Source organism: Miscanthus floridulus, chromosome 3 (assembly GCF_019320115.1).
Source record: "Miscanthus floridulus cultivar M001 chromosome 3, ASM1932011v1, whole genome shotgun sequence".
Lineage (NCBI taxonomy): Eukaryota > Viridiplantae > Streptophyta > Magnoliopsida > Poales > Poaceae > Miscanthus > Miscanthus floridulus.
The window spans coordinates 12,672,026-12,699,068 of record NC_089582.1 but is presented as its reverse complement, the minus strand read 5'-3'; the positions used below and the strand labels follow the sequence as shown (position 1 = coordinate 12,699,068).

Here is a 27,043-nt window from a genome sequence, read left to right as displayed (position 1 = left end):
GATATTAATTATGTACCATAAATATTAATATTTTTTACATATATTTAGTCAAAATTATTTCTCGGGAAGCAAAAATGACAGATATTTAGGGACGGGGGAGTACTCGACTAGCTACTGTTGAGGTCCGTCGGCTATCCAATAGAGGTGGAAGCACATGATGATAATAAGGCTGTGGCAGGATGTGTCCTTACGGATGGAAAAGTAAGGATGGGAGGACCTTTCTACTTGACGATTAAGAGATCTTCTGTAATGTTTAAAGCACGCATCATGAGTAATTCACAAATTAATAAGGAGCTATAGCTAAGAAGGGTCGTCGTAGTACTAGTATATGTACTGTAGTATATATACATCGTCACATTTCCACCCGGATATATAGTAAGGAATACGTACTCGATCACTATCGCGGGTAGGTTCAACGAATCTAACGAGAAAATTAACACCTAGGCTAGCTTTGCCGTGTTAATTGGGAGGACACGAACTTTCGTTGACTTCGATCCGATGCCGCCAGCTAGCAGTACGTAGCCTGGTTGGTCCCCGGTAACCAAGGGCGGTGGTGGAGAAAGCTGCAGTAGGCTACTGGCGCCGGAAGACGTGCTCCTCGCCGGTGCGGTGGTTGACGTGGCGGATCCACCGCCCACGGCCGGACCTCCTGCTCTGCTGCTGCTGCGCCGTCGGCAGGCTGGGGCCCTTGCCGACCCCGACGTGCAGCACCTCGACGCCGCCGGCGCCGATGGGGAGGTAGGCGGCGCGCACGACCCTGGTCCCGGCCGCCATCGTCCCCCACGGCGCGGTGGCGGAGGCGGCGCCGCGGCGCCGGACGCCGCCGCCGGTGGTGTCGCCGTGGCGCACCACGACCATGCCCCTGGGCCCCGGCCTCGCCGCCCTCAGCACGGCCGCGGCGTCTCGCCGCCGCGCGTCCAGCACGAGGAGGTCGACGCCCTCCAGCCGCGCCATGGCCGCCTCGGCGGCGGAGGACGAGGAGCCGGAGTTGATGGCCTCCTGAGTCGTGGCGCCGTCGTTGTCGTTGTCGTTGTCGTTGTCGAGGCGGGCGTAGCGGCCGCCCGTGCGGCGCGCGGCGGCGGCGAGCGCGAGGCTGGTGGCGGGCGGGCGGCGGCTGCTAGACGGCGACGGCGACGGCGACGGCGAGGCGTCCACGTCCACGTACGGGGCGTCGACGATGAGCTGGGCGTTCCAGCCGCCGGCCATGGCGGCGACGAGCTCGGCGAGCTCGGGCGAACCGTCGGCGGAGTCGTTGCCCGCGATCGCCCGGACGCCGTCGATGTAGGCCTTGGAGGCCGTGTCGGGGCACCACACCAGCTTCATCGTCCACCGTCTCTGCTGGACGATGGATGGATTGGTTACTTGGCGGCCAAGGAAGGAAGGAATGGAAGGGAAGGGGAGAAGAGGAGGAAGGGTTTATTCGGGCGTGGAGAAGGGGGCATAGAAAAGCGGAGTGACGGGCGATGGATGGAGAGGAAGTGAGATGTGGTGGAGGATAAGCGAGAGCGGATATATGCGATGCGCCCCGCCCCGCCGATCTGTGGGCTGCGCTGCGCTGACGCCCCCGGCCGTTGACGAGCGAGCATGGCGGCAACAAGCAAGGCCGCTTCAAGGACAGGCGCAGGGTGTAATCAACAAGCAAGGACGTGCGGGTGCGTGAGTTGGGTGCAGGTGGATTGGTGGGCCGGCGTGTCACGTAACGTATCTTGACGACCCAACTAAAGGCTATCCTTGTCGGCTCGTGACACCCAATAACTGCCAGCCGGCCGCGCAAGTGCTTCCCTTTTTCTTCTTGCTTTTCTTTTCTTTTTTCCATTTCAGAGCACGCACGGTGGGCACTCACGCGCTCGCAAGCACAGATGCCTAGTACACCGGCATCTCAGAGGGAGGATGGTTGAGTCAATATACGTGCTTTCGGGGTGTGCCCGCAGGCCTTTCCGGGACCTCCTAGTCGGGCGACTCCTGCCCTAGCGCCCCCCACCGTACACCGCCGCTGGTCCCCCCTCCCGTCCCCTCCGGCATCTTGCCGGGGGCTGAAGGGAGTGGGGATCCATTATTTTTAATAAGCTTTTCCCAGTAGATTGAGTTATTAGGGTTAGTGTCTTTCCATGTCAAATTTTTTGGTATTGGAGTTTTATCTCCTTCTCCTCCTCTCCGGCGACGGTGAAGGGGAATGGTGGAATCGTCTTCTCCATTGTGGCTCCGTTGAAGATGAGGGCGACAACTTCGGCGTCAGCATCTTCATCGACACGACGACATGGAGACTTTTGTTTCCGGATGGCGGCATCAAGGCGGAAGATGATGTCGCCGCCATGGAATAATTTTCTTCGGTCTCTTCTCCTTTTTTGTTGTGGTTAGATCGGGCCATGATGAAGGACTAGGGAGAATAATTTTCAGATCAGTCTTCCTCACTCTTCGGTGGCAGAAAGAAGAAGAAGGACACCAGAAAAGAAGAAGTTCCTCAATTCCGCCTATCGGAACCGTCGTTCGTTGGGCATTTGTTATCAGGTCATTTGCCGAGTGTTTGCCTGTGCGGTCATCCATACTGCAAAGCATCTAACATGTTAGGTTTTGAGTTGTGTTATTCACAGTGTGGGTACTATTTTGTAATCCAGAGTGCTTGTAACGTGTTGTCGTACCTAGCTATCATATAATATAATTCTTCTTTCGTCGTAAAAGAAATATACGTGCTTTTGGTGGTACACCACATGCCCAGCCGGAACACATGAAACATGGCCGTGCACGCTCCTCATTCCAGGAGTGTTATGTTAAGAACGTCCTCCGTCCACATTCCTGATTCGGGAGCATTTACATTCCTCCCACGTTATAAAAACAACACTATAAGTTTTCAGTTCATGTTCCATGTGTCCCGTTCCCTTGTGGAAACATGGCTGCTGATCACATCATCGTCTCTTATTGACAGGCTCGTTGTTGCTTGGCGCTTGACAGACCAACATTCAGTTCGCACGCATCGATTCATATATCATCTGGGATGCATGGTGATGCGTTCTGTCTGGTGTTCCTTTCCCGCATGTATGAAGATGTCATGACTTGTACGGAGTTTAGATTTCCTGCGTTCCCCCTAAACAATTGTGGTGTTAGCATAGCATGTTCATTCGCACACATAAACAAATGGGTACAAGTGGAACCTTCTTTCGATTGATTCAAGACTTACGTTCACTTTGATTTTTTCTGCTTAATCCAATGATGTCGTGTGGACCTCTTCCCAACTCAGCAAGGCTACGGTTAGGGTTCCAAGGCTAACCTGACGCGGACTCAAAGGGACCGCCGGTGGAAGGTTGGCCTGGTGATGTTGCGAGGGGGCGATGGGGGCTGGCCGAACACTTGGAGAAGACGATTGAGCGGGGTAAGGACAAGGTATGACATTGATAGCCTTGCAATCTGCGCCAGGTTAGTGCGGTGGCGATCATAGGCAATGGCGGATCGGCGCTTTCGGGAAAATGGAATGCCTATTTTCTATTGCGCCAGATGCAAATTCTTGTGGTTAGCACACTAGAGCAAGGGTGAAGAGAATGGAGAAGATGCCAGCGTCGGTCAAGTGACCGGACGCTGGATCCAATAGCACCGGACGCTACTTGCCTGCGTCCGGTCGCGCTGACGTGGAGTGACGCTGGCGTCGGTCAACTGACCGGACGCTGGGTCTGAAAGCACCGGACGCTGGCTGGCTGCGTCCGGTCAGGCTGACGTACGGTGACGCAGTAGCTGGAGTGTGACCGGACGCTGGCTGTGTCCGATCAAGTGTGACCGGACGCGTCCGGTCATGCTCGGGAGCTTACTGGAAACGACCGGACGCTGAGGTCCAGCGTCCGGTCAGTTGAAGCTGCTGCGTCCGGTCAGGTCAAGTGACCATTGGAATCGGGACACGTGGTCGTCTGCGAGCGACCGGACGCCGAGGTCCAGCGTCCGGTCAAAACGACCGGAGCGTCCGGTCGTCCCGACCGTTGCCCAGTGAAGGGGTAACGGCTAGTTTAGCCCTTGGGGCTATAAATAGAAGTGGCCCTCGGCCATGGCTGGTGCTGAGCACCTCAAGGGACTTAGTGTCCATGCTTGTGAGTGCTTGGGAGCCCTCCATCACACACATACTTGATAGCGATCATCCGATTGTGTGAGTGAGCGATTCTAGTGCGATTGCATCGTGAGGTTGCATCGAGTGGCACTAGGTGATTGAGTTGCGAGCCGGTGGTGCTTGTTACTCTTGGAGGTTGCCACCTCCTAGACGGCTTGGTGGTGGTCTCCGTCGAAGCGCGCAAGAAGCTTGTGCGGCGCTCCGGAGAAGTGCTTGTGAGGGGCACTTGTGCTCGCCCCGCGGGAGTCGCGAAGAGCAACATTAGTAAAGCGTGTCATTGAGCTACCCTCACTCAAGGGGTAGGTTCTTGCGGCGCCCGACGTGCGGGCTTAGCGGGTGATGCTAATTAGCCGCCGAACCACCAAGTGAGCGGTCGACACAACGGGGACTAGCGTGTTGGCAAACACGTGAACCTCGGGAGAAAAATCATCGTGTCAACCTTGTTCTTCCCGTTGGTTTGCATCCCCATTACACAAGCTTGCAATTACTTTTATACATATTAAGCTTGTGTAGTTGCTCTTGTAATTAGATAGCTTGTGTAGCTTGCTAATTACCTTCTTGCTTGTGTAGCATAGAAGTAGCTCCCTTGCGTGGCTAATTTGGTTTTAGTAACCTTGTTAGTCACATTGCTTAGTTTGTGTAGCTAAGTATTTGCGCTCTCTAATTAGGCATTGGTTGCCTTGTTATTGAGCTTTGCTAGTGAGCTTAGTTGGCTTTGTGCTTTAGCTTACTAGCATGTGTAGGAGCTCCCTTGTTGCTTAAAGTACTAGTGGCATAGGTTTGTGTGACCTTGCTCCTAGAATTGGTTAGGAGAGCTCTAGCTAGCCCAACACCTTTGTTGCATAATTGTTATCTTTGCAAGGTGCTAGTGAACATATATAGTGGGGTATAGTCTTGGCTAGACCGATAGTTTTAATTCCGCATTTGTATCGGTTAGCCAACGCGATTAAGTTTTAGAAAAGACTATTCACCCCCCCTCTAGTCCGCCATCTCGACCCTTCATGCAGGTGGCATCGCTAGGGAGGAGCGGTTGTCGGACGTCGACACGACGGCATCGTCTACGACCTCGTGCTGCTGTCCACCCCCAATGTCATCTCCCTCTGCTCCGACCGAGACGACGGCTGCTCCTCTCACGCGACTCCTTTGCGGCAAGGGCGTGCCCGCACGAGGAGGGTTCAGGGGCGCTAGATGGCTCCTCGGCGGTGGCCGGTGGGGACGGCGTCCGGGCAGGGCGGCATGGACGCACCTGCGTAGGCGGTTGCCAGTACGGTGTGGGCGGCGTGGAGCTCGCAATGCTGTAGCTCGAGCAGCGTCAGGGCGCCCAGGAGCGCTAGCTGCGGCGGTACCCCGTCGGAGAAGCCGTTGCAGGAGAGGTAGAGCTCTTGCTGCGCAGAGGAGGCGGTGAACAGGGACCCCGGGATGGCGCCGGAGAAGGCGTTGCCGGAGAGGTCAAGGATGCGGAGGCTCGGCGACAGCGGGACCCCTGTGGGGAGCTCGCCGTGGAACCGGTTGTCGGCGAGGGACAATGACACGAGGAAGGGGAGCGACACGGTGACGGGCATCGGCTTCTGCTCGAGTGCCGCGGGGCTGCGGCTGGCCTGTTTTCGCGCCCGTGTGGCAGGGCAGCGGCACCTGCCTGCACGCCCGCATGGCTACGGCATCATACCACATCAGCACGAGAAGCCAACGTGGAGAAGTATGAACCTAAGTGATACGGCATACAAAATCTATAGACCCAAAAAATTATTTTAGAAGTTGATGAACCTAACAGAAACCTCCTCATGAGTTAATGGACCTCTGGTGCATTTAACTCAACTAAAAATATCATGTTCGTTCACGTCTGTAATCACATTTGCTTTCGAAATCACGTTTAATCACATTTGCTTTCGAAATCACATTTGCTTTCGAGAACCCACCCACATCTGACACTGACATGTACCATGAACGACGTGCGACGAAACTATCGGTCACATCACAGACGCAGGGGCAGACAATCAACCCGTTCGGCTGGTCATGTTCCGGCTTGTTCTGCTTGCAGCTTGTTTCAGCTTATTTCCTCTTACAGAATACTATTCAATCATCCAAAACCATCCAAAATCAGCCCAAAGCCTACCAGCCGAACGCCTTCAATAAAATTGACAAGTATGACACAGAGAGAGCGTAGTTCCCACCTAAAACTTTACGTTCTATCCTATCGAATGTTCGGAGACATGTATGAAGTATTAAATATAGATTAAAAAATAACTAATTATATAAATTGTGACTACTTTGCGATACGAATCTTTTAAGACTAATTAGTCCATGATTTGATAATAAAATGCTACAGTAACAAATGTACTAATGATGAATTAGTTAAGCTTAATAAATTCGTCTTGATGACATCCCGTATCTAAACAATGCCAAAATTGACAATAACGGAACGGATAAAAAACGCAGCTGCTGCTGGGTCGTGGGTCGTGGGTCGTAGAAAAAACGTACGGTCAAAATTGCTACAGTAAAAATTCGGTGACAAGTAAACGAAAACGGAGGTAGCATTTTTTTTGGTGAACGATGTTAGACCTTTTCATTTAAAAACCATATATATATTGCCTGAAAACAATCTTGGAATGCAAAAAGGAGTGGGTACTACCGATGAAGAAACTATTTTCCCATTACTGTACCGATGCCGGTCCCAGTCAAAACAGCAACAAGACGCCACACCTCCACTTTATGTATTGTTTAGCCGTGTCTAGTTCCAGGAAGTTGGAATTTTGAGCTACTGTAGCACATTCGTTTTATTTGGCAATTAGTGTTCAAACATGGACTAATTAGGCTCAAAACGTTCGTCTCGCAATTTCCCACCAAACTGTGCAATTAGTTTTTTTTGTCTACATTTAATGCTCCATGCACAGGCCGCAAATATTCGATGTGATGGCTACTGTAGCACTTTTTAGGGATTTTGGGTTGGAACTAAACATGGGCTTACAGTACTTTGCAACTTGATCGAGTATATTCGTTCCGCCGCCAATTTGCAGATTGTTTATCGGATTGTTTACTTACTCTACGTACGCAAAGTTGACGAAGAACCACTTTGTTAATTTACACCAATGCAAGTTGGCCCAGCTGCCACCTACGCCTGGCGTGTCATGCTTCCTAAGTCTTATCAGCTTGTCGAGTTGACTAGGAAAGAGTGGATCGGAGCTGAGCGATACTCCTTCGTCTTTAAACGTTAGTCGTCACGTTTTACGTGTCGATAGCTTTAACTTGATTTATAAAAATACGTGTAATATTTCTATCTCTAAATAAATTTATTAAAAAACTAGATTCAAATATCTATCCAACGATACTAATTATGTATAATAAATATTAATATTTTTTAATATATATTTAGTCAAAGTTGTTTCTCGAGAAATAAAAATGACACATATTTAGGGACGGAGGGAGGGAGTACTTGTATATATGGTGCCTGCTACGCCTCGAACGTACTAAATACCATGTCAATCTGACAATCTAGCGCAACGTACGCCTGAGCGTATAATAAGACAACACATGCCTAGATCAACACGCTGCGTCCAGAGCATGTGGTTGACGATTAGCACACTGCTTATTGTACTCAAAACACCTAGCTACCTTAGTTGGCTGGGTCCATTCAGATGCATGCATCAGATTTGACAATGCAAAGAAGTCGTTCTGAACTAGTAGTAAGCTCCAGCTAACCAGTAAACCTGTTTTTTTTCCGGCTTCACAAGCAACACCATGTTGTCAAATCATGAATTAATTAGGCTTAATAGATTCGGCTCAGCGTATTAGCCTCCATCTGTGCAATTAGTTTTATAATTAGCCTATGTTTAATTATCCTAATTGATATCTAAATATCCGAAATGTGACAGGGCTAAAGTTTAGCCTCGTGAAACCAAACACCCACCTAGTATACGTCTTTTTTTACTTGCCTCCTGTTTGCATTTCACGGTACAGTGCTTTGCAAAGCTCGTGTCCAAACCGACTATGACTTTTAGAAAATCTATAGATTTTTTTTTGCGATTACACAATACAATGCAGACATTCATAACGCACGTACAGTTATACCTATGAACGCACTCATGTAAACCCTACCCTTATGAGCATCTTGAAGTCTAAGCCGACAAAAGTTACCATAGGCGTTTCGCTGTTGATGGTAACGTCAGCTATTACTGAAAGCACAACGTCGTTAAATCCTGGAATATTTACTCCCACAGAGAGTCGAACATAGGACTTCGGATGCTACTGAGTCTCTTGTAACCATTAGGCTACATAGATGAACATAGATTTTCTACAAACAATATAGATGAACAAAGGTATGAACTATGCTCATGCTGTTGGTTAATTTAGCTCGGTCAAGTACATAAAAGGCACAAAAAGAAAAAAACCCGAGGGGAATAGAAGAGGAGGGCTCGGGTCTGCTGGCGAGCTAACCCACCAGAGGCAGGTCTCCCACAATATGGATCAAGACAAATAGCCCATCACGGCCCACACTCACAGCCGCAACAAAGCCCATACGGGCCCAACCTGGAACCCGTTGGCGGCAACCCCTGCATACCCCCCCGCGAGTTCGCGCTCCGTTCCCCCAAAATTTCCCCATTTCCTCCCCCTCCCCTTCCACCCGCAGCTCCCCGCGCCTAGAAGGGGAACCCAGCCGCCGCCGCCGCGCAGCACGCCGCCCATGGCCTCCTCGTCGGAGAACACGGGCGCGCCGCTGGAGGAGGAGCAGCCCCAGGCCCCGCCGACGCCGAACCCGGAGCCTACCGAGGCGGCGGCGCCCGGCGAGGCGGAGGAGGAGCCGCAAACCCTAGAGCGGGCGCAGGAGCTCTTCGACAGGGGCGCCAAGGCCATCGAGGAAGAGGACTTCGTCGAAGCCGTCGACTGCCTCAGCCAAGCGCTCGAGATCAGGTTAGGGTTTCCTTTCCCGCTCCGATTTCCCCTCCACTTCTGCGACATGTAGCTGTGAAGCGACTCCGCGTGTTGGCGTATTTTGGAGCAATTGGCGGTTGGTACGGTGCGTTTCTGTCCGGATCTGCTGGTTTTCGCATCAGCGCTTGGGTGGCTCGGGGATTCAGTCCACTAGGGTTTAAGGGGTTCTGCAGCAGACTGCTTAACAGGGGTGTTATCGTTTCGTTTATGTCGGTGAGTGAGATGCAGAGAGTCTGTCGTTGTCAGGGATCTATTGGATTTGGCTCCGAGCCCTGTGGTGGTTTTGTGGAGCAACACTTGGCCATGGTTTGTCATGGTGCCTAAATTGTGTTCACCATCAATTGGAGTGTACTGTTTTTTTAAACAACTTTGGAGTGTACCTGTAGTATACAATGGTTAAGGAAAATGTGTTGTCTGTCTGAGATTATGCAAACATTTCGGAAGTCAATCAACAACAAACTAACTTAGGACCTTGTATCAGTAACTTGGTTGATAAAATCTCTGTATCTATCAGTTTCAGTTGTGCTGCTCTATCTCGTTTTACATTGCCCCTCATGGCCTGATGCAAGTTATGTTAATAACCTTTACAGTGGTGCACTAACAATTTTGTGCATTCGTTGCCCACTAGGACTTCACATTATGGAGAGCTCGCGCTGGAGTGTGCCAGCACATACTTCAAATATGGATGCGCCCTGCTATACAAAGCTCAGGAGGAAAGTGATTTTTTGGGAAATGTTCCCAAGAGCATGCCAAATGAAGAGTCAGTGAAGAGCACAGCTTCTAAAGATGATAGTGGAACCTCAAAGATCTCTGGTACCAGTGTGGAGGATGCCGTGTCTTCGGAGAAAGCTGATGCTGAAGAAGGTATATGCTTACCACGTACATCTAAGCAAAGTTCACTGAATCGCACTTTAATTCTTCTCTTTTTGATCTATTATTACCAAACACTAAGTTTGATCTCTTTCCCTTGCTTTTTTATACCTGCTAAGTATTCTATAGAATGCAGTCTTAAACTCCTAATCAGTAGTGTATCTCCTGTGTCACTGTGTGCTTGCAAAATATTAGTTGAGTGCTAGAACTAATGTCTTCAATCGCTATCAGCATTCCATAGGATTCCATTTCATTGAAGTGCTATTTTTTTGAACAATATTTGTGCTATTTTAGTATATGAGTAGGAGATAACATATGTAAGTTTGTTTATATCATCATATGTTGATCATATTTCAAACTGGACCTGATTTAATGAGCTTTCTTCTATACTTGTATATTGAATGCTAAGTATGGAGTGTTACAACTCATGTTTTTCATTGCAATCAGCATTCAGTTGGTTCATCAAAGTGGTTTGTTTTTCTTGAACAATTTTGCGTTGTCTTTAGTAGGTGAGTTAGGTGATAACTGATAACTAGAAAATCCTTTGAATGCTCATGCATTTTAAATAGGTCTGATTTTAGATATTTTATTCTAGATTTGTTATTAAATGTCTTTTGTGCATGAAGAGATGCTAGGTTAATCAGATATGTATCTTCGGTGCACTTGTGTCATTTGATTCTCATGCAACTAGCTGTGTAATCATTTTGCTTGCATGGGCCTAACTTTACTAAGATTCCTGTTTGCTGTTATTGCGTTTTAGTAACTTATGACTTACAGGGCATATCTAATTGTTTTCTGTTCCTGATGTGTTTGTTTCTTTTAACTAGCAGTCCAGTGCTAACAATACCCAGGATGAATTAATATGGAGTAATTTGATGGTTATGTTCCATCTGTTTTTCTTTCTTACTGTGATAAATATTGATATAGTTCATTATTAGGTCAAAACTCAAATGGCAAAGATCAGGAGAATGGGAATGGTGAAGTTGAGAAGGATGATGATGATGATGACGACGTTGATGAGAAGATGGGAGATGAAGAGGACAATGATTTGGATCTTTCCTGGAAAATGTTGGACATTGCTAGGGCAATAGTTGAGAAGAGCCCAGAGAACACTATGGAGAAAGTAAAAATATATTCTGCTCTTGCTGAAGTCGCAACGGAAAGAGGTAGTCACAGTTACTTTGTGTCGCACTCCTGCATTCGAATTTTTGATTGGTGAGTGGTCTTAGTACTCATGGTTAACTTTTAATTTCAGAGGACATAGACAACTCACTCAGTGACTACAAGAAAGCTTTATCCATGTTGGAGCATTTGGTTGAGCCTGATCATCGTCGAGTTGTGGAATTGTATCCTCTTTGTCATAGTTACACTATTTTGTGTGCTGAAGAGAAATATTACTACCTACAGTCATAATTATATGACATTAGGATCATCAAATTGGCTTGAATGTAATTCTTACGTCATATATAATAATGAATAATGACTGGAGCCTGGAGGTAGTATTATTACATAAATAAGCATCTGCAACCTGGTTGTTAGGGCTCTTGCATCGCTCTATTGGTCATCTCTTTACTTTAATGGTTTTTGTAGGCTGTTAAACTTCAGAATTTGGGTTGGTAAAGAATGCCTTTTTAATAGTCAATAAATTAGTTGAATGCACATGTGTAACGTATTTAGTTGAATGAACATGTTACTATAGATGATATGATCGCATCCCAGCATCAGTTTGTTGCTCTTCCTTTGTTAATTGCCTTAATCCAGTCTTAGAAACTTCCGCATATGTTTGGTTTATGAGCTAGTTTCCAAGATTGGAGATGCGATTCCATACTGTGCAAAAGCGATTTCGCTATGCAAGTCACGCATACAGAGCCTGAAAAGTTCCAAGGATGCTTCGTTGGCTGGTAAAGACGGTGATGCATCTGCTGCTGAAGCTGAAGGAGGCTCAGAAAAATCTGACGCTGAAAAAGAGCTAGAGCAGCTTACTAGCATATTGCCTGATCTTGAGAAGAAGGTAAACAGTTACAGATGCCATTTATTTTGCTTCATGGGCCTGGTACTGTATCAGTGATGAAGATGATTTATCTTGCTTCTAAGGACTAATGATATCTCTGATTTGTTGTGCATTTAGCTTGAGGACCTGGATCAAGCAAACCCAAGCCCCGCCATGGAAGAGATGGTGAAGACAATTGCATCCAGGGTAACTGATGCGATGCCAAGAGCTGCATCTTTTACTTCTTCCCAGATGGCAACGTCGAGCAATGGATTCGACTCCTCGGTTCTGTCTACGGCAGCGACAATCAGAAGCACTGGAAGCACTGTGACTGACCTCGGGGTTGTAGGCAGAGGCGTCAAACGAGCTAGCATCAAGCCGATCTCTGCTGAACCAGCCGCGAAGAAACCTGCACTCGATTCACCATCTCCCCAAGGTGACAGCAGCATCAACTGAACGGTGACGAGTCCGTATGTAAGTAGAAGTTCAATTTCATTAGCCCTACCGTAATGTTAACTTGCTGGAACATATGTCAGTTCTGTTTCGCTTAATGTGCCTCCCTTCTGGGCATTCTAGCTAAGCTATGTAAACGTTTGAGAAGGGACTGCTGGAGCCAGACTCATCCTGAGCTTCTTACCTTGTAAGATTGAATATTGCTGAGATCATCATGGCGGTAAGTCATGTCTGCTTGGTGTATGAGACATTCATTTGTAAGATTGTTATGGCCATTACATCAGGGGAAGCAAATTGGCAGCCATCGCCTTGGTTGGTACAGATTTCTTCTTGCCTTAGGGTTTTGTTTGTCTTTGATAACTTGCCTGGTCTTGCAGCTGATTTATGTGCTTGACCCTACTTAATAGGGATTGGTGATGTCAAATTTGTATTTGACACCTAATGTGAAATTAGTTCCAGTGCCAAAAATTGAGGGAACGCTTGTAGAATCAGCAAAATTAAACATAATATTTACCAAGTAGCATTATGTCTATTGCAAACTGAAATACCATTCATAATGAACTAGAATAGTCTGGATGGATTATACACTAAGAATAATTAGCAAATGATGCTAAATTATACAGAATATATATTCTCTAGTGTTTTCAAAATGTTCTTGCATCTATTAAGCACCAGTTTGTTTTTGTACGTAGCTATTCTTATCTATATCAGTGACATCTTTTCTGGAAGGAACTAATAAACTAATATAAATTGTCCTCTTGTAGCCGATCAACTAACACTTCTAAAGCAACTTTTTTCTGTACAGTTGTAGGTTTTTTCGATTTTTAGTTAATTTCGCAAGGGGGGAGAGAGAAAAAATTCAGGTAAAGTCCTACACTTTGTGCGGGAGCGAGACATGGCTGTAGTATATAGAGGTAGTAGTACTTTAGGGGGTGTCTCGGGACAGCTCCAGGTGCTCCAAAAATCACCCTTTTTTTTTTTTTTTTTTTTTTTTTTTTTTTTTTTTTTACCAAACACTTCCCCACAACCAGATTGAAGCACCCAAAAATCCAGATCTGGGGGTTAGACTCATGGATTCCATGGAGGTGCTCCAAGAACCCAGCCAGATCCAGATCTGTGAAGTTGGCCGAAATTACCCATCAATGCCACCGCTAAGTGGAAAATGAACGGTTCGTTTTTTCTTTACATCCTCCTTGCGACTCTTTCCTTCTTCCTCGTGACCGATACTTCCCGCGCGCGCCGCTCCACCCCGGCACAGGCCGCGCCCGGCCGCGGCGATCCCCTACCCGGCCGCAGCGAGGTCTGCCCCCAGCCGCGCCGGCCGCGGCAGCCCGCCCGGCAGCGCTGCCTCCCCGACCTCCGGCAGCTCCCCGGCACCTCCTCCGGCCGCGCCCCGGCCACGACAGCTCCTCCTCCGGACGGCAGCGCTGCCTCCCCGAACCCCCGACCGCGCCCCGGCCCCTCCTCCGGCAGCGGCAGCCCCTCCCCCGAGACGCGACGCATGCGGGCTCGGCCCCTCCTCCCCGAGCCGCGACGCCGCCCCGCCCCACTCCCAGGCCGCGTCGTGCCGGGCTGCGGCGGCCCCGTCCCGTCCAGGCTCGTGGCACAGAATGGAAGAGGAAGAAGAAAGAGCAAAGAGGCTGACACGCGGGCTAGATTGTCAGTGAGAGAAAATTGGATCCAGAGCTCTCCCAAACAGTTTTTTTTAGGATTTGTGAGATCCTAATTTCAAGTTGGAGCTGCTCCAAGGTGGATTTGGTGCTCTGGTTTTTCAGATTCGAAGCTGTCCCTAACAGGCCCTTAGTAGCAACAATCTCTAAGTGCTAGGTTTGATTTTTTTTGGTTGAAGCAAATTTAGGACGGTTAAAGTAAATATAATCCCTCGCCCAATAAAAGATAAGGTGTCTTTTTTCTTTTTCAATTTCTTTTTTTTAAAGATAAGGTGGTTACTTTTGTTTTTCAAATATGCCACTCACACAACACTACATAAGTAAGGCCTTTTGAGCTAAGACTCTCTTTGAATTCCATGGTCTAAACTTGAGCTCATGAGACTCTAAACAGACAATCTAAAGTCCTACTTAAAATTTAGCCAGCCTTATAAAAATAACATTAGTTTATTAAACAATACAACCATGCTAAAGTGGTCCAAAATTTGGTAGCTAACTAAACTTTAGACTGTGGGATCTAAATAGAGCCTAAATTTTCTTTGACGTGCCAGACGAGACGGCCTCCATGGGTGAGAGCTCCTCTTCTATCCAAATGTTCCACACGACATGTAGTACGAGGATTACGTTGGTTGAATGTGCGTCGACTTTTAGCACTCCACACTCCAGATGCGAAAACGCCGCTGCGACGGCACGTATCTCCCTGCTCCCGGTGAGCACCGCAGCAGTCGGTAGATATATACAGGTACCGATGCTAACACGACACGATGGCAATGCAGAGCGGCCCAAATTCGCCCACCGCAACGCACCTAGCGACGAGGCAATCCGGATCTCTGATAGATACTCGCTCCATGAAAGACGACGTGCGGATCAAATTTTCTTAACTTTGACTAAATATATGTAACATTTACATCTCTAAATAACTTTATTATAAAAATATATTCAATGATCTATAATGATATTAATTATGTATTATAAATATTCATATTTTTTATATATATAATTGATTAAAGTTCAAAAAAATTGACTTCTCAAAAAACAAAAACTTCTATTTTAAGACAGAGAGAGTAGATGATCTTTTTTTTCTTCTTCTGATGCCTCAATACTTCAGATACAAGCTGTAGGATCTGAACAGCACAAACTCACACCACACACCACACGCACATGTACCGTGCATAAGCTAGGATTACACCTATATCTACACGCGGCCGAGAGGTACTCGAAGGACTGACAAACCGTCAGGCCGTGACGCACTGCACAAGTCAAGGCGCAGATGGACGTACTGTACGCCGCTGAGCTCAGCCGACGAAGTTTTTAGGTCACTGGTGGTGGTAAGCACTCGTGGGAGTATCATTACTGGTAGTGAGCGGTACCAAGGCCTACGGACTACAGCTCACCTGGTCTAGTTACTTCGGGTACGTTGTGCAATCTCTCTCTTCGCAGAGACGATCAGTTCAGAGGTCAGGTCACCCGGACACATGGGATGTCATCAAGTAGCGTGTAGTGGTACTCCGCGGGAGCACAGGGGAATTTTATTGGGCGCCATCCATCGACTGCCGGGGTGCATGCTTCAACTTTCAAACGGGAGTTTACTCCAGCACTCAAGTTCTCCCGTGGAGTTGTTGCCCAGCCCCCGCCGATCCATCGCCTCGCCTCCTCACCGCACCAGAGGGATGAGCAGGTACTCCGCGTAGAACAGCTGCGGAGCCACGTGGGGAGTAAATGGTCAGTAACTGATCAGGATTCATTCAAGGGGGTGCAGTGCAGATCGTGAGGGTGATTAAGCTGGGCAGGACAGTAGTAGGCGCCACACGGCAAGGAGTTTTCAATTTCGAAAGAGGAGGAAGAGGTAACTGCCCCAAGGAACGATCGGGAATGGACACGAGGCTTACCTTCCAGATGAACATGTAGAAGGATGTTATTGCGGCTTTGCTCGTCAGGTCCACCGATCGCGCGCAGCTCCATAAGATCGCAGCAAGTATGGAATGGCCAGCAATCTGCAAAAATGTGTCATGGAAGTTTCGTAACAAAATGGAAAACAAAGATTCATAAAGATCAAGCTAAATCAGGCGAATTCTTTTCAATTATTGGCATCAGATTCTCAGGGAGAAAATGGAAAAAAAATATATAATATTGGAAATGGCGAAACTGAAGTGATCTCATTATGTTGATGCAGAAAGTGCAGTAATGCAGAAACCACACGTGGTTGCAGTCTTGCTCACACAGAAGCTCAGACTCATTATTAAGCAATCATAAAACCGTCCATTGGAATTGCTGTGGAACACTAGGAGGAACCCAGTGGCACATACAGTTGCTGTTTTGCTCCACAAAGAGGAAGAAGTAGCTCCCATCAGTATTGCAACGCCGTAAGCCATCTCGAGCAGGCCAACACAGATCCAGAAGACCTGTTTGCAAGTTCATATCAGTATGTCCAGGACTCCAGGTGTTAGCTCTCTAGACATTTATTTGACCCTACTAACCTTCTTTTGACCTAACCGGACACTGAAAGATCGGATCCCAAATATGCGGTCCCCTTCAATATCAGGTATATCCTACAACAAACGGCAAACTTCATTCAGTGGAATAGTAGGAGCATTTTCTTAGCAGATGAATATACATACAGAAATTAAGATATTGCACAGTGTGATCAAGATATATCAGAGCAGACAAAACATACGATTCGCTATTACCTTAAATAGTGCTATTACAACTGAGAAGAACGTCATAAATCCAGTTGCAAATATCAGTGGCCTAGAAAACGCAGCCGGTCTTCTGAAAACAAAAGTCTGGTAGATTATGGACAGACTGTTAGGATAGGACTCAGGAAATAGACAACACAAACCATACGCTGCAGTTATCATTTGAGTTTCAGAAAAAAGTCCACATTAGAATGAAACTACAAATTCCTAAAACTTTTGTTCTCCATAGAGATTTCAAAAGACGCCACACGAAGACTTGCCTGAATGTGGAGGAAAAAAGCCAGCTGAACAATCACTGCACGAACTGCTAATATGCAGAGTGCTGCAACAACAGCAAATCTCTTCCATCTAAGGTATGGCAGCTGTAAGGCCAAAGAAATAAATTGCAGTTTCTTTAGGTAATTCAAGTAGTGACAGCTGCTGCACACAAAAAATGGTACTATTTTAAATAATAAATATAATGCAAGAAAAGGCATGATTAGTTACAGAATTTGTTCATTTACTTTTAAAGAAGCTGTCCATGTTCTTCCAATGAAGAAGAAAAAAAATGCCCCTTAATACGTATGTCCAAGGAGTATAACATTTAGGAGACTTCGGGACTATCTAAAACTACCACATGTTCTTTGAAGTGAATAGTAACATATTGCAGCCTCTAAATTTCTCTCCGTGGTCCATTCTGGCCCATCTAGATTGAGACATGTGGGTCGCATGCTTGAGCCGTTAATTTGTAAAGCCCATTTAAGTCTTCTGATCCACTTACAGATGCCTCGCAGTTCGCATCACCTTTCATGATATGTGAAAGTTAAAGCAGGATGTATTGTGCAAGCATTTCATTGCTTGGTGGCTTGGTGCTTCTATAATTCAAAAATGGGTTTTCCCTAGGCGTTAGCTCAGAGTGTCTAATGTTTCTCCTATAGTCAAGATGTTTGACTGTGTTATTGCTCTAGTAGGCAAACTTGCCTGTTTGCATGTGCCATTCAACACTGTAGCTGAAACAAAACCCAACTTTACACTTACTTAGAAGTCAGGGCCATTATGGAAAAAATGGAAATAAGTTCTTACATAAGGCAAATGAAACATACGTTAAAATTCATATTGCAGTTTACATAAAAAAAATCCTTTACAATGCCCAAGAGAACCAATGAACCATCAATAACATTAAGAAATCCCATAAACGAGCCTAGAAATCATTACTTATACCAAAATCCCTAGCTAGTTTGACAACTAGCACTACTGGGCCTAAAGACATGAGCTCTTACATTGATTGAATATGCAGTTCCAAGGACAAAGCTTACGAAAAGAGCCCAAAACAGAGGTTGTGATCCAATAGCCCATCCAAGGCCAAAGCTCTGCAATACACATGGCACATTCTGTTGAATCAGTCTGATAGATTACCAGTGAAGAATTTCAAGATAACTTTTGAAGGTCCTGATCAGGATTAGCACAAATCTACACACCATTGACATAAGTGACTAAATCTAATTGTTTCACATAACTTAGTAAATGGAGATCCTAGAATTACAATTTTACAATATATATTCATAATTCATTAGAAATTTATAAGTAGAAAATCTGATGAAGACTTCCAATTGCTTAATCAAGTATTGTCATTTTGCACCAATTATTTTAGAGTTCTTCATACTGAAACTTGTCCACTTGAGATACTTGATCTCATTGTCTGAGATTGAGAGCACCATTATTTACAAAGATTAGTACTCAATATTTCTGTTAGAGATAGAGTTTCCCTATTGCTTTCTACCTTTCTACAGCTTCAGTAGGAATACTCTAAAGAGCATACCATTTACTTTGAGCCACTATTTTAGGCATATCAGTATCAAATATATCCAGAAAAGTGAAGTCAAAATAAAACATGAGGCACAATACCAATTTCTTCCATACTGAGAGCATAGTTACCATAGCAACGAAGACCAAAACTATTGCAACCCCAGTTACAGGGGTGTATTCCCCAGATGCCAATGGAAGAGTTGGCTTGTTAACCTGGAGAAGTACAAACATTAGCTCCTAGCAGTTATTAATATGGTAGTAAAAGGTACTTAATGAAGATTACAATGAATTCAAAATACCTTGTCTATCTCAATGTCGAATAACTGGTTCAGTCCAACAATATAGATATTCATGAAAAGGGCAGCTACCACTGCCTACATATGAGTACAAAGTAAAAGTAGCACAATGAAACAATACATCTTTCTGGTAATGAAAGGATAGAGATGCTCAAAGTTTCACTACCTCCAGCAAACCAGTGAGGAACAAAGGTGATATATCAGACAAGCTCTGGACAGCTAGAAGGGAAACCGAGACTATGCTTAATGCCTGCTTACAGCAGCAAAATCTCTTGATCAATGAAGAGAAAACAAAAGAACAACAAGGACATACTTACTGGAGGTTCATCTAAATGAAACAGTACAGCAACACGACTTAACTGTTCCTATGACAGTATGTGGCCGGGAAAATCTGTAAAATGCATCTAGAGAAGATGATATTGCCCTCCAGATGCTTGTAGAATCATGTGCTTCAGGTTCAGACTGCAGCTGTTGCCCCGAAGCATTAACAGAAGTACTTATTGACTGACGTGATATCCTACAATAGGAGGATTTCCAATCGAAGAATTTCTGATGGTGATACAAGGTAGCGCCTTGGGTCCTTTGGCTAGAAAAGCAAATTCGCTCTTGACCATTTCGTTGGATGGAACAACTCGGTGGTAGAAAATGATCTGGAAAGACAAACATATCAATACTAGGCCAAGTACTATAGGAAGTACTCCCTCCATCCCAAATTATAAGTCATTCCAAGAATCTTGGAGAGTCAAAGGATCTTAAGTTTGACCAAATTTATATGATAAAATAATAATATTTATGGTTCCAACTAAGTATCATTAGATTCTTTATTAATTATATTTTCATAGTATACCTATTTGATGTTATAAATCTTTTTAATTTTCTTTATAATTTTGGTCAAACTTGAGATGCTTTGACTCTCCAAGATTCTTGTAATGACTTATAATTTGGAATGGAGGGAGTAACAAGGAAAAAAATCACCCAGAATGAAATATTACGTGAACAATAAGCTCGACATCAGCATACTAGTTACAGTCTGACAAACTATGCATGGTGCGCCTTTTACTACTACAGTATACGTGGGAGTCTGGAATTAGTCAAAGAAGAAAAGGAAACTTGAAGTGCTTCCCCTACTACGGTCTACATGGGAGTCTAAAATTAGTTAAAGAAGAAAAGGAAACTTGAAGTGCTTCCCCTACACATGCAAGTATAGTTGGGGTAACACTGCTTTTGATTATTTCAGCAAATAGTTTTTGTATTCTACACGGTCAATAAAGTTATGAGCCGAAAACAAGAGGTACTTTTACGCATCAAGAAGCGGTTGACAAATGTCTCTTTCCATGAACTAGTCAACAAGGTCACAAATAAAACATTTACTTGAAGCTTACAAAGGCCCTTAGTTTACAAATAACCTTTATTACACCCAAAACAAGAAAGGTCTTAATTTGATAAAATTAACAAAAGAAAATTTCATAACTAATTTAACTCCCCCTTGTACATGTAATCATGCTGATAGAATCGGCAGAAACCAAAATCCCTGCAAGGTTTTGATATTTTTTGGGCAGTTTGGCAGAGCTCTGCTCCCGGTTTCCTTCAGAATGGATACCGTGGATCCTACCAAACGCTTAAAATGCGGCTGGGTTCTGGTGGGAAGATGACGATAACCACTTCTCCATTTACACTATGAGCTCGGAGCTAAAAAAAACTTGCTCTCCGCCGCTTTCCATTGCTCCTCGTTCAATCGCCACTAGAATCACTTCATAATTGATTCTCACCTGCTCTCCACCCTGTTCTTCCACCAAAATCACTCCATCCGAGAATCAAGAAGTTAAGCTCAAATATTAGAAATGGGAGATCTACCAAATTATCCCTTAATTCTCATCCACAACCTTTAAACGTGAAATTGGATTACACCACCTTGGCCCGGGATTCCACGGAAGTAACCCATCATTTTTAAGACTGGGCTATCAAACAAACGCCTAATGTAACCACTTTTCTTGCCGAAATCGGCTTTGACATTAATCAGACACTCCCCTCTCGAAAAGGAAGATATTAATATTAGACACTACAACTGCTCCTGCATCATTTTCCCACTAGTTCGAGGCCCCACAGCCCACAGGACAGAACGAGCCATGTTATAGTGTTATCTCTCGATTGGAAAAGAGCAAAGGAATACTCGCACACCAAAGCGCATCACAAGCATCACGGTCTTTGTGGCTACGAGAGTACACGACTAATCCATCGAACTAAATATTCAGCTCAATAGTACTAAGCCTGTAAGCCAAGGTTCTGTCGTGGCGAGGGGAAAAGAACTCACTCACCTCGGGGGCGGGCGGCGTCGGGCCACGCGGAGAGGAGGGACGGCCGTAGGCAGATCACATCCATCCCTTGGCGTCGCGGCGCGACCGAGCTAGGGAAGTGGGACACGATTGAGCGAGTCGAGTGGAGAGGTAGGGGTGGCGGGCGCAGTGCGACAGTGGTGGACGCACGCAGGCACGTGGCAGCAAAGCAGGTGTCGCTCGTCGCGTTGCGGCGGTTGCCAAGTCTAGATGACTGCGGTTCGGCCCCATGCCTTTTCACACTATAGTGCTCACTGTCCCCCCTGTGTATGAGGCCTCGTGCGATGTTGGCCAGGAAAAAAGGCCCGACCGCCCAGGGCGGTGGGGCCGCTACACAGAAGTGGAAGTGAAGCGGCGCGTCGTCACACGGGTCTCCCCTCCCCGGCCGCAGCGAGTGCATCCGCAGCCGTCGCCATCCATGGATCGCGATCGCGCGATTGGACTATGCGTGCAAGTGTTCAAAACAAAGAAAGAATGGCTCTTAAATGATCGTGCGACCGTGATATTAGTGTCGCTAGTAAAGGTTGCGGATGAGAATTAAGGGCCAATTTGGTAGATCTCTCATTTCTAATTTTTGAGCTTGACTTCTTGATTCTCCAATAGAGTGATTCTGGTGGAAGAACAGGGTGGAAAGCAGGTGAGAATCAATTTTGAAGTGATTCTAGTGGCGATTGAACGGGGAGCAGTGTGAAGCGGCGAAGAGCAAGATTTTTTAGCTCCGAGCTCATAATGTAAATGGAGAAGTGGTTGTCGTCAGCTTCCCACCAAAATCCAGATGCATTTTAAGCGTTTGGTAGGATCCACGGTATCCATTTCGAAGAAGCTGGGAGCGGAGCTCTGCCAAACTGGCCCTAAAATGTCAGAACCTTGCAGGGATTTTGGTTTCTACTGATTCTGACTTTATCAGGATGATTACATGTACATGGGGGAGTTAAATTAGTTTTGAAATTTCCTTTTGTTAATTTTCTCAAATTAAGACCTTCCTTATTTTGGATGGAATGAAGGTTATTTGTAAACTAAGGGCCTTTGTAAGTTTCAAGTAAATGTTTTACTTGTGACCTTGTTGACTAGTTCATGGAAAGACATTTGTCAACATCTTCTTGATGCGTAGAAGTGCCTCCAGTTTTCTGCTCATAACTTTATGGATTGTGTAGAATGCAAAAACTATTTGCTAAAATAATCAAAAGCATTGATTTCCCTGTGCCAACGACCGCCGACGGTGACATGCACTAGACACCAATGACAAATGTTTCCTATGCGACCAGGAACCTGAAACAATCGGTCACATGATTGTTTCCTATTCCTTTGTGCAGCAGGTTTGGTGGAACATCAACACGGCGCTCCAGTAGCCGATGGTGACGGCGTCATCAGCAACAATCCTGGACTGGTGGACGGCATGGCGGCATCAATGGAATTGGCCTGACAGGAAGGGAGCCGATTCTATCTTCGCCCTCGTCGCTTGGGAGCTTTGGAAAGAGCAAAACACAAGGTGTTTCCGGGGCACCACCACCCAAGTACCGCAGCTGCTAGCGGTGCTGAAGTATGAGGCGGAACTCTGGGTACAAGCTGGCGCTAGTAACCTAGGTTGTCTATTATCTAGAGTAATACACTAGTGCGAGTCCTCCAGGGGCGGACATGAGCTGAGCTGCGAATCATGTAAAGCCTGCTCCTTGTAAACAAACTCTTTTCTACCTTAATACAAAGACGTACAAATCTTTTGCGTGATCGAGAAAAAATAATCAAAAGCAGTGTTACCCCAACTAGTGTAGGGGAAGCACTTCAAGTTTCCTTTTTCTTCTTTAACTAATTCCAGACTCCCATGTAGACTGTAGTAGGGGAAACACTTCAAGCTTTCTTTTCTTCTTTAACTAACTCCAGACTCCCGTATAGACTGTAGCAGGGGAAGCCCTTCAAGTTTCCTTTTCCTCTTTAACTAATTCCAAACTCCCACGTATACTGTAGTAGCAAAAGGGGCACACCATGCATAGTTTGTCGGACTATAACTAGTACGTAATATTTTATTGTGGGTGATTTTTTCCCTGTTACCACCCCCGTTATTACGACATTCTAGCAGTGACGACAGTAGCGATCATGTGAACACACATCTGAGATACGAGTAGAAAATAGCTCACCGTGGACATGCATGTCAGATCTGCAGACCACACAGGATGGAGGAGCAACTAGTACCATTGGACGACGTAGATCGGACGGAGACGACGTGGATTGAGCCCGCATCCAGGCCCATCCCGGCCCGGGACGACCGCGGTGTTGAGCTGCTGCTGCTACGATCGACCCGCGTGGCGGCGCTCGGCCAGCAGCCAGCTCGCCAGGCCTGGGGACGGCGGCGCCGGCCTGGCGGCCATGGAGTGGCGGCGGCGACATGCCAAGCATGGCTCTCGGCGGCCCCATCCCGGAGCACGCGGCCCTGCCGCAGGGGAGCCGCGGAGAGGAGAGGAGGGCCGGCGTTGGCGCGAGAGAGAGAGAGCCGAGGGAGAGTGCACGCTGGGAAGAAACCGAGGGAGAGAGGCAGAGAGCGAGAGCCGCGTCGGGCTCTTGGCCTTGGGGACTGGGGAGGGGAGGGGAGGGAGGCTGAGCGACAGAAGTCTGTCTGGGGATAAGGGCGTGACTACTGGAGTGGATGTGTGCGTTTTGGTTTTTATTATTATTTTTTCTTCTTTTTATCGGGCCCGGTTTAGATTGAAAATTTTTTCAACCTGATGAATAATACTATTTTCGTCTTATTTGGTAAATATTGTCCAATCGTGGACCAACTAGGCTCAAAAGATTCATCTCGTGATTTCCAACTAAACTGTATAATTAGTTATTTTTTTTACCTACATTTAATACTCCATACAAACGGCTAAAAATTGATGTGATGGAGAGAGAGTGAAAAAACTTGAAACTTTGATAGGATCTAAACAAGGCCCGGTGTGCGTTGTATTTTTTTTTAACCGGGTGGGTGGGTGCGTGTGTGCGTGCGTGGTTTGATTTTCCATTTTCTTTTTTTTTATTTGTATAAAATAGCCAAAACACTTGTGCACATATATTCATTCATTTATTTTAGTTGTTGCGAAACACCACATTCAAAATATTTAGAAACCTTTTCATCAGGTAAAAATATTTAGAAACCGTGCCATGTGCACTGCGGCCTACCAGCCCGGCCTCCGCGGTGGTGTGCTCCTAGCCCGCCACCGGCTTAGGGAAAACATAGTTCCTCTTTTGTTCTGGTTCTCTTTACATTCAAACACAATAGATGCGCGAGTGGTAGGAAAGTGGACTCATAATTGACCGTCTCGCAAAATACATTTACGGAGGCGGACATTTTATTAATGGAGACGGTTAGAAAATGTCCACCTCCGAAAATAGATTTACGGAGGCGGGTGTTTTAAAAGGTCCGTCTCCGAAAATAAAGACCATTTTTTGAGACGGACTCTTTATGTTGACCGTCTCTGTAAATGTACACGAGGTCCAGCAAAAAGCCTGTATCCAATTCTCCTGTATCGGGCTTATATATATCCAGCTCCCTTCCCTGTTAGACCATTTTTGGAGACGGACTCTTTATGTCTGCCTCCAGTAAACTAATAAGCTCTTAGAAGTGTGTAATTGTGTTGCTTCGGAAATTTTAGTATCCATGTTTGACTATGTTTTCCTCCCTGCAGTGAATTAATGTATCCGGTGGTATCCTGCTGAGATGGGCAACGAGCAGGTGGTCGGTCACCGACATCGCATTGCAGCACTTCTCTATAAGTGCCGAGGACCGAGACAAAAGTTGTAAATCTCGATCATTTCTACAACTTTATTTTTGATGACTTTTTCATTTAAAATCATTTACTGTCTCAAAATTTTGTTCTAAGTTGTCATATTTTGAAATTCAAATTTTAATTTGTTCAAACAAAATCGAATGAAGAAATGACCAAAACAAAAGTTTTAGATCTTGATGACTTCTACAAATTTGTAGCTACGACTTGTCTATTTGAAATCATTTACTAGGCAAAAAAATGTTTGAAACTATCAAGATCTAAAACTTGTAGTCTTTCTCCCTCGTACTAATAACTTCAAATGTGATGATTCTTTTTCCTAAAAGTTTCTAAACTCATGCTCTATTAATTCAAGGTGTTCTTACTGCTTTTTTGTTGTTGTTTATTGGTCATTTTATTTCTCAAGTAAATGGACAATGAATGATCGTTGTGAAGCCATCTCTAACAAAACACTTAATTTTCCATCGATTTTTAGGAAATGAGCCCAAATAGAAAATGTATTCTTATATATTTTTTTCTAAATTTTCATATTGTTTGACATAGCATGGAGTTAAGCTATAGTGACATTTTAAATGTGCATAGAAAATCACTTAAACTATAGAAAATAGCAGGCCAGTGAGGGCTCGAACCTAGAAAAGCGCGCGCACATTAGGAGAAGCAGCCATAGCCATTGAGGTAAAGAGATGCTTATGCTAATTGGCGTAGCTTAATTATTCTTTATATACAAAATTTAGCAGCTAAGTCGGCAGCATCACCATCTTTATATATGTTGTCCCGCGTGCATTTTTTTATATATTAAATTTATAGCAACCATAAAATAGCAAATCGCTTGTTTTTCCTTGTCTGGCGTGGGTTTCCCGCACGAGTTTTCTATCTCGGGCGCATTTCCTTGTTTATATTTATTTTAAGAAGTAATAGGCAGGTATAAGCATAGATAGAAAACTACATAGTTGATGGCTTCCATTTTACCTGCATGCATACGTACGTTAGAGGCATATAATAATTCTTTGATTTATTTACTTGCATGCACAAAAAATCCTGGACTGCTGTTAGCATTTCTAAACGTCGCTACCAGAAATGGAGAATGGATTCCATCCCCGATAACGGCACCAGAAATGTTTGTTGGCGTTTCTTAGCGTCATTACCAGGATTGTTTTCCATGGTGATGGCACTAGAAATGACTGTTGGTAATTCTTAACGTTTACAGAAAAGATTCCGCAAGCGCACGAAAGTACCGTTGTAGCATTTCACCCGGAAGTATTCGGGTATCGTTCATTTATATTTTCCCAAAGAAAGACATGGTGTAAAAGTCTTTAGTATGGATATGAGCAAGATGACATATTTGCATAGTAATCCAAGGTTCATAGCAGGGGTAAACTTGATATGGTTCAAGATAGTGTGACATACACACACGAGCCTATCTCAGAGGTAAAGAAGGATGAAAGAATAAAGAATAAAAGAATGAGTCTTAACAGGAGCAGCCATATCCTAATACAGCTATGCAAAGAATAGCATGTGATCATACAAATTCATGGTTAAGAGTTAGAACTGAGCATAAGATGGGTCGGGAGACCTCCAAGTACTGGTCTGCCAACAACCTTATGAGGCAATTTAGACTACTACACCATACCCGAACGTGGAGGATTACGAAGGACGGACAGGGTTATCACCATCTGCCACTTGCCCCTCAACCGTGGAGCACAAAATGTATTCGCATGTTCCCATGTACCCGAGCACCACGCCCGTATACAAAGAAACTACCCAAATCTTCCCGGGACTCCGACCCTACGGATCGACAAGCATAGGACTTGAGCACACCCGAAGGCACAACGAACTGCCACCTCAACTTAGCTCTAATTCTAATCATAAATATTGTATGAATGATTAAGCATAAAGTTCTATATGCTACAAACATAACATAAGAACTTTGCTCTAATTCATATGCAAAGCTATATTGATAAATAGAGGACAATAACATAATGGATACAAATATATTTCTCATACCAAGTGTTGCCAAGATGTCCAAGCCTCTCACAAGAGTCTTGTCTAGCTCCAAATACTACTAAGAAAAGTAAAAGTACAAATGTGGAGAGAGTAGAGCTCAAAGGTGTGGTGTGTGGAGGCTCTCCCCTTTACTTATACTACTCCCTAAGGCGGTTGCAGGTAGAATATTCCCCCGATC

General features: G+C 45.4%; 3 protein-coding genes across 3 annotated transcripts; 1 reads left to right on the top strand and 2 right to left on the bottom strand.

Annotated features, from left to right (window-relative positions):
• Positions 1-372: 372 nt before the first annotated feature.
• LOC136544997 (uncharacterized) lies at positions 373-1,637 on the bottom strand. The gene has a single exon (XM_066537053.1). It carries the CDS (start codon positions 1,321-1,323, stop codon positions 574-576), a length of 750 nt encoding a protein of 249 aa, XP_066393150.1. The 5' UTR covers positions 1,324-1,637; the 3' UTR covers positions 373-573.
• A 7,026-nt stretch (positions 1,638-8,663) lies between these two features.
• LOC136544996 (uncharacterized) lies at positions 8,664-13,079 on the top strand. The gene is made up of 6 exons (XM_066537052.1): positions 8,664-8,992; positions 9,642-9,877; positions 10,822-11,049; positions 11,139-11,229; positions 11,651-11,894; positions 12,012-13,079. The coding sequence occupies exons 1-6, from the start codon at positions 8,766-8,768 to the stop codon at positions 12,327-12,329; spliced, it is 1,344 nt and encodes a 447-aa protein (XP_066393149.1). The 5' UTR covers positions 8,664-8,765; the 3' UTR covers positions 12,330-13,079.
• A 1,966-nt stretch (positions 13,080-15,045) lies between these two features.
• On the bottom strand, positions 15,046-23,692 carry LOC136541384 (probable homogentisate phytyltransferase 1, chloroplastic). Its single transcript, XM_066533229.1, has 12 exons — positions 23,236-23,692; positions 19,131-19,420; positions 18,937-19,020; positions 18,774-18,848; positions 18,604-18,687; positions 17,949-18,038; positions 16,950-17,051; positions 16,681-16,776; positions 16,471-16,542; positions 16,300-16,395; positions 15,883-15,987; positions 15,046-15,689 (listed from the first exon to the last, which is right to left on the bottom strand). Exons 1-12 carry the CDS (start codon positions 23,510-23,512, stop codon positions 15,648-15,650), a joined length of 1,413 nt encoding a protein of 470 aa, XP_066389326.1. The 5' UTR covers positions 23,513-23,692; the 3' UTR covers positions 15,046-15,647.
• Between the last annotated feature and the right edge of the window lie 3,351 nt (positions 23,693-27,043).

Bases quoted from the DNA above. Each gene is read 5' to 3' on its own strand.
- LOC136544996 (XM_066537052.1), top strand. From the start codon at position 8,766: ATGGCCTCCTCGTCGGAGAACACGGGCGCGCCGCTGGAGGAGGAGCAG. The intron at 8,993-9,641 runs GTTAGGGTTTCC...GTTGCCCACTAG, and splicing joins AGCCAAGCGCTCGAGATCAG to GACTTCACATTATGGAGAGC. The intron at 11,895-12,011 runs GTAAACAGTTAC...TTGTGCATTTAG, and splicing joins TGCCTGATCTTGAGAAGAAG to CTTGAGGACCTGGATCAAGC.
- LOC136544997 (XM_066537053.1), bottom strand. From the start codon at position 1,323: ATGAAGCTGGTGTGGTGCCCCGACACGGCCTCCAAGGCCTACATCGAC.
- LOC136541384 (XM_066533229.1), bottom strand. From the start codon at position 23,512: ATGGGGCCGCCGAGAGCCATGCTTGGCATGTCGCCGCCGCCACTCCAT. The intron at 18,039-18,603 runs GTAACTATGCTC...TGTGTATTGCAG, and splicing joins TTTTGGTCTTCGTTGCTATG to AGCTTTGGCCTTGGATGGGC. The intron at 16,396-16,470 runs GTTAGTAGGGTC...ACTTGCAAACAG, and splicing joins TCCGGTTAGGTCAAAAGAAG to GTCTTCTGGATCTGTGTTGG.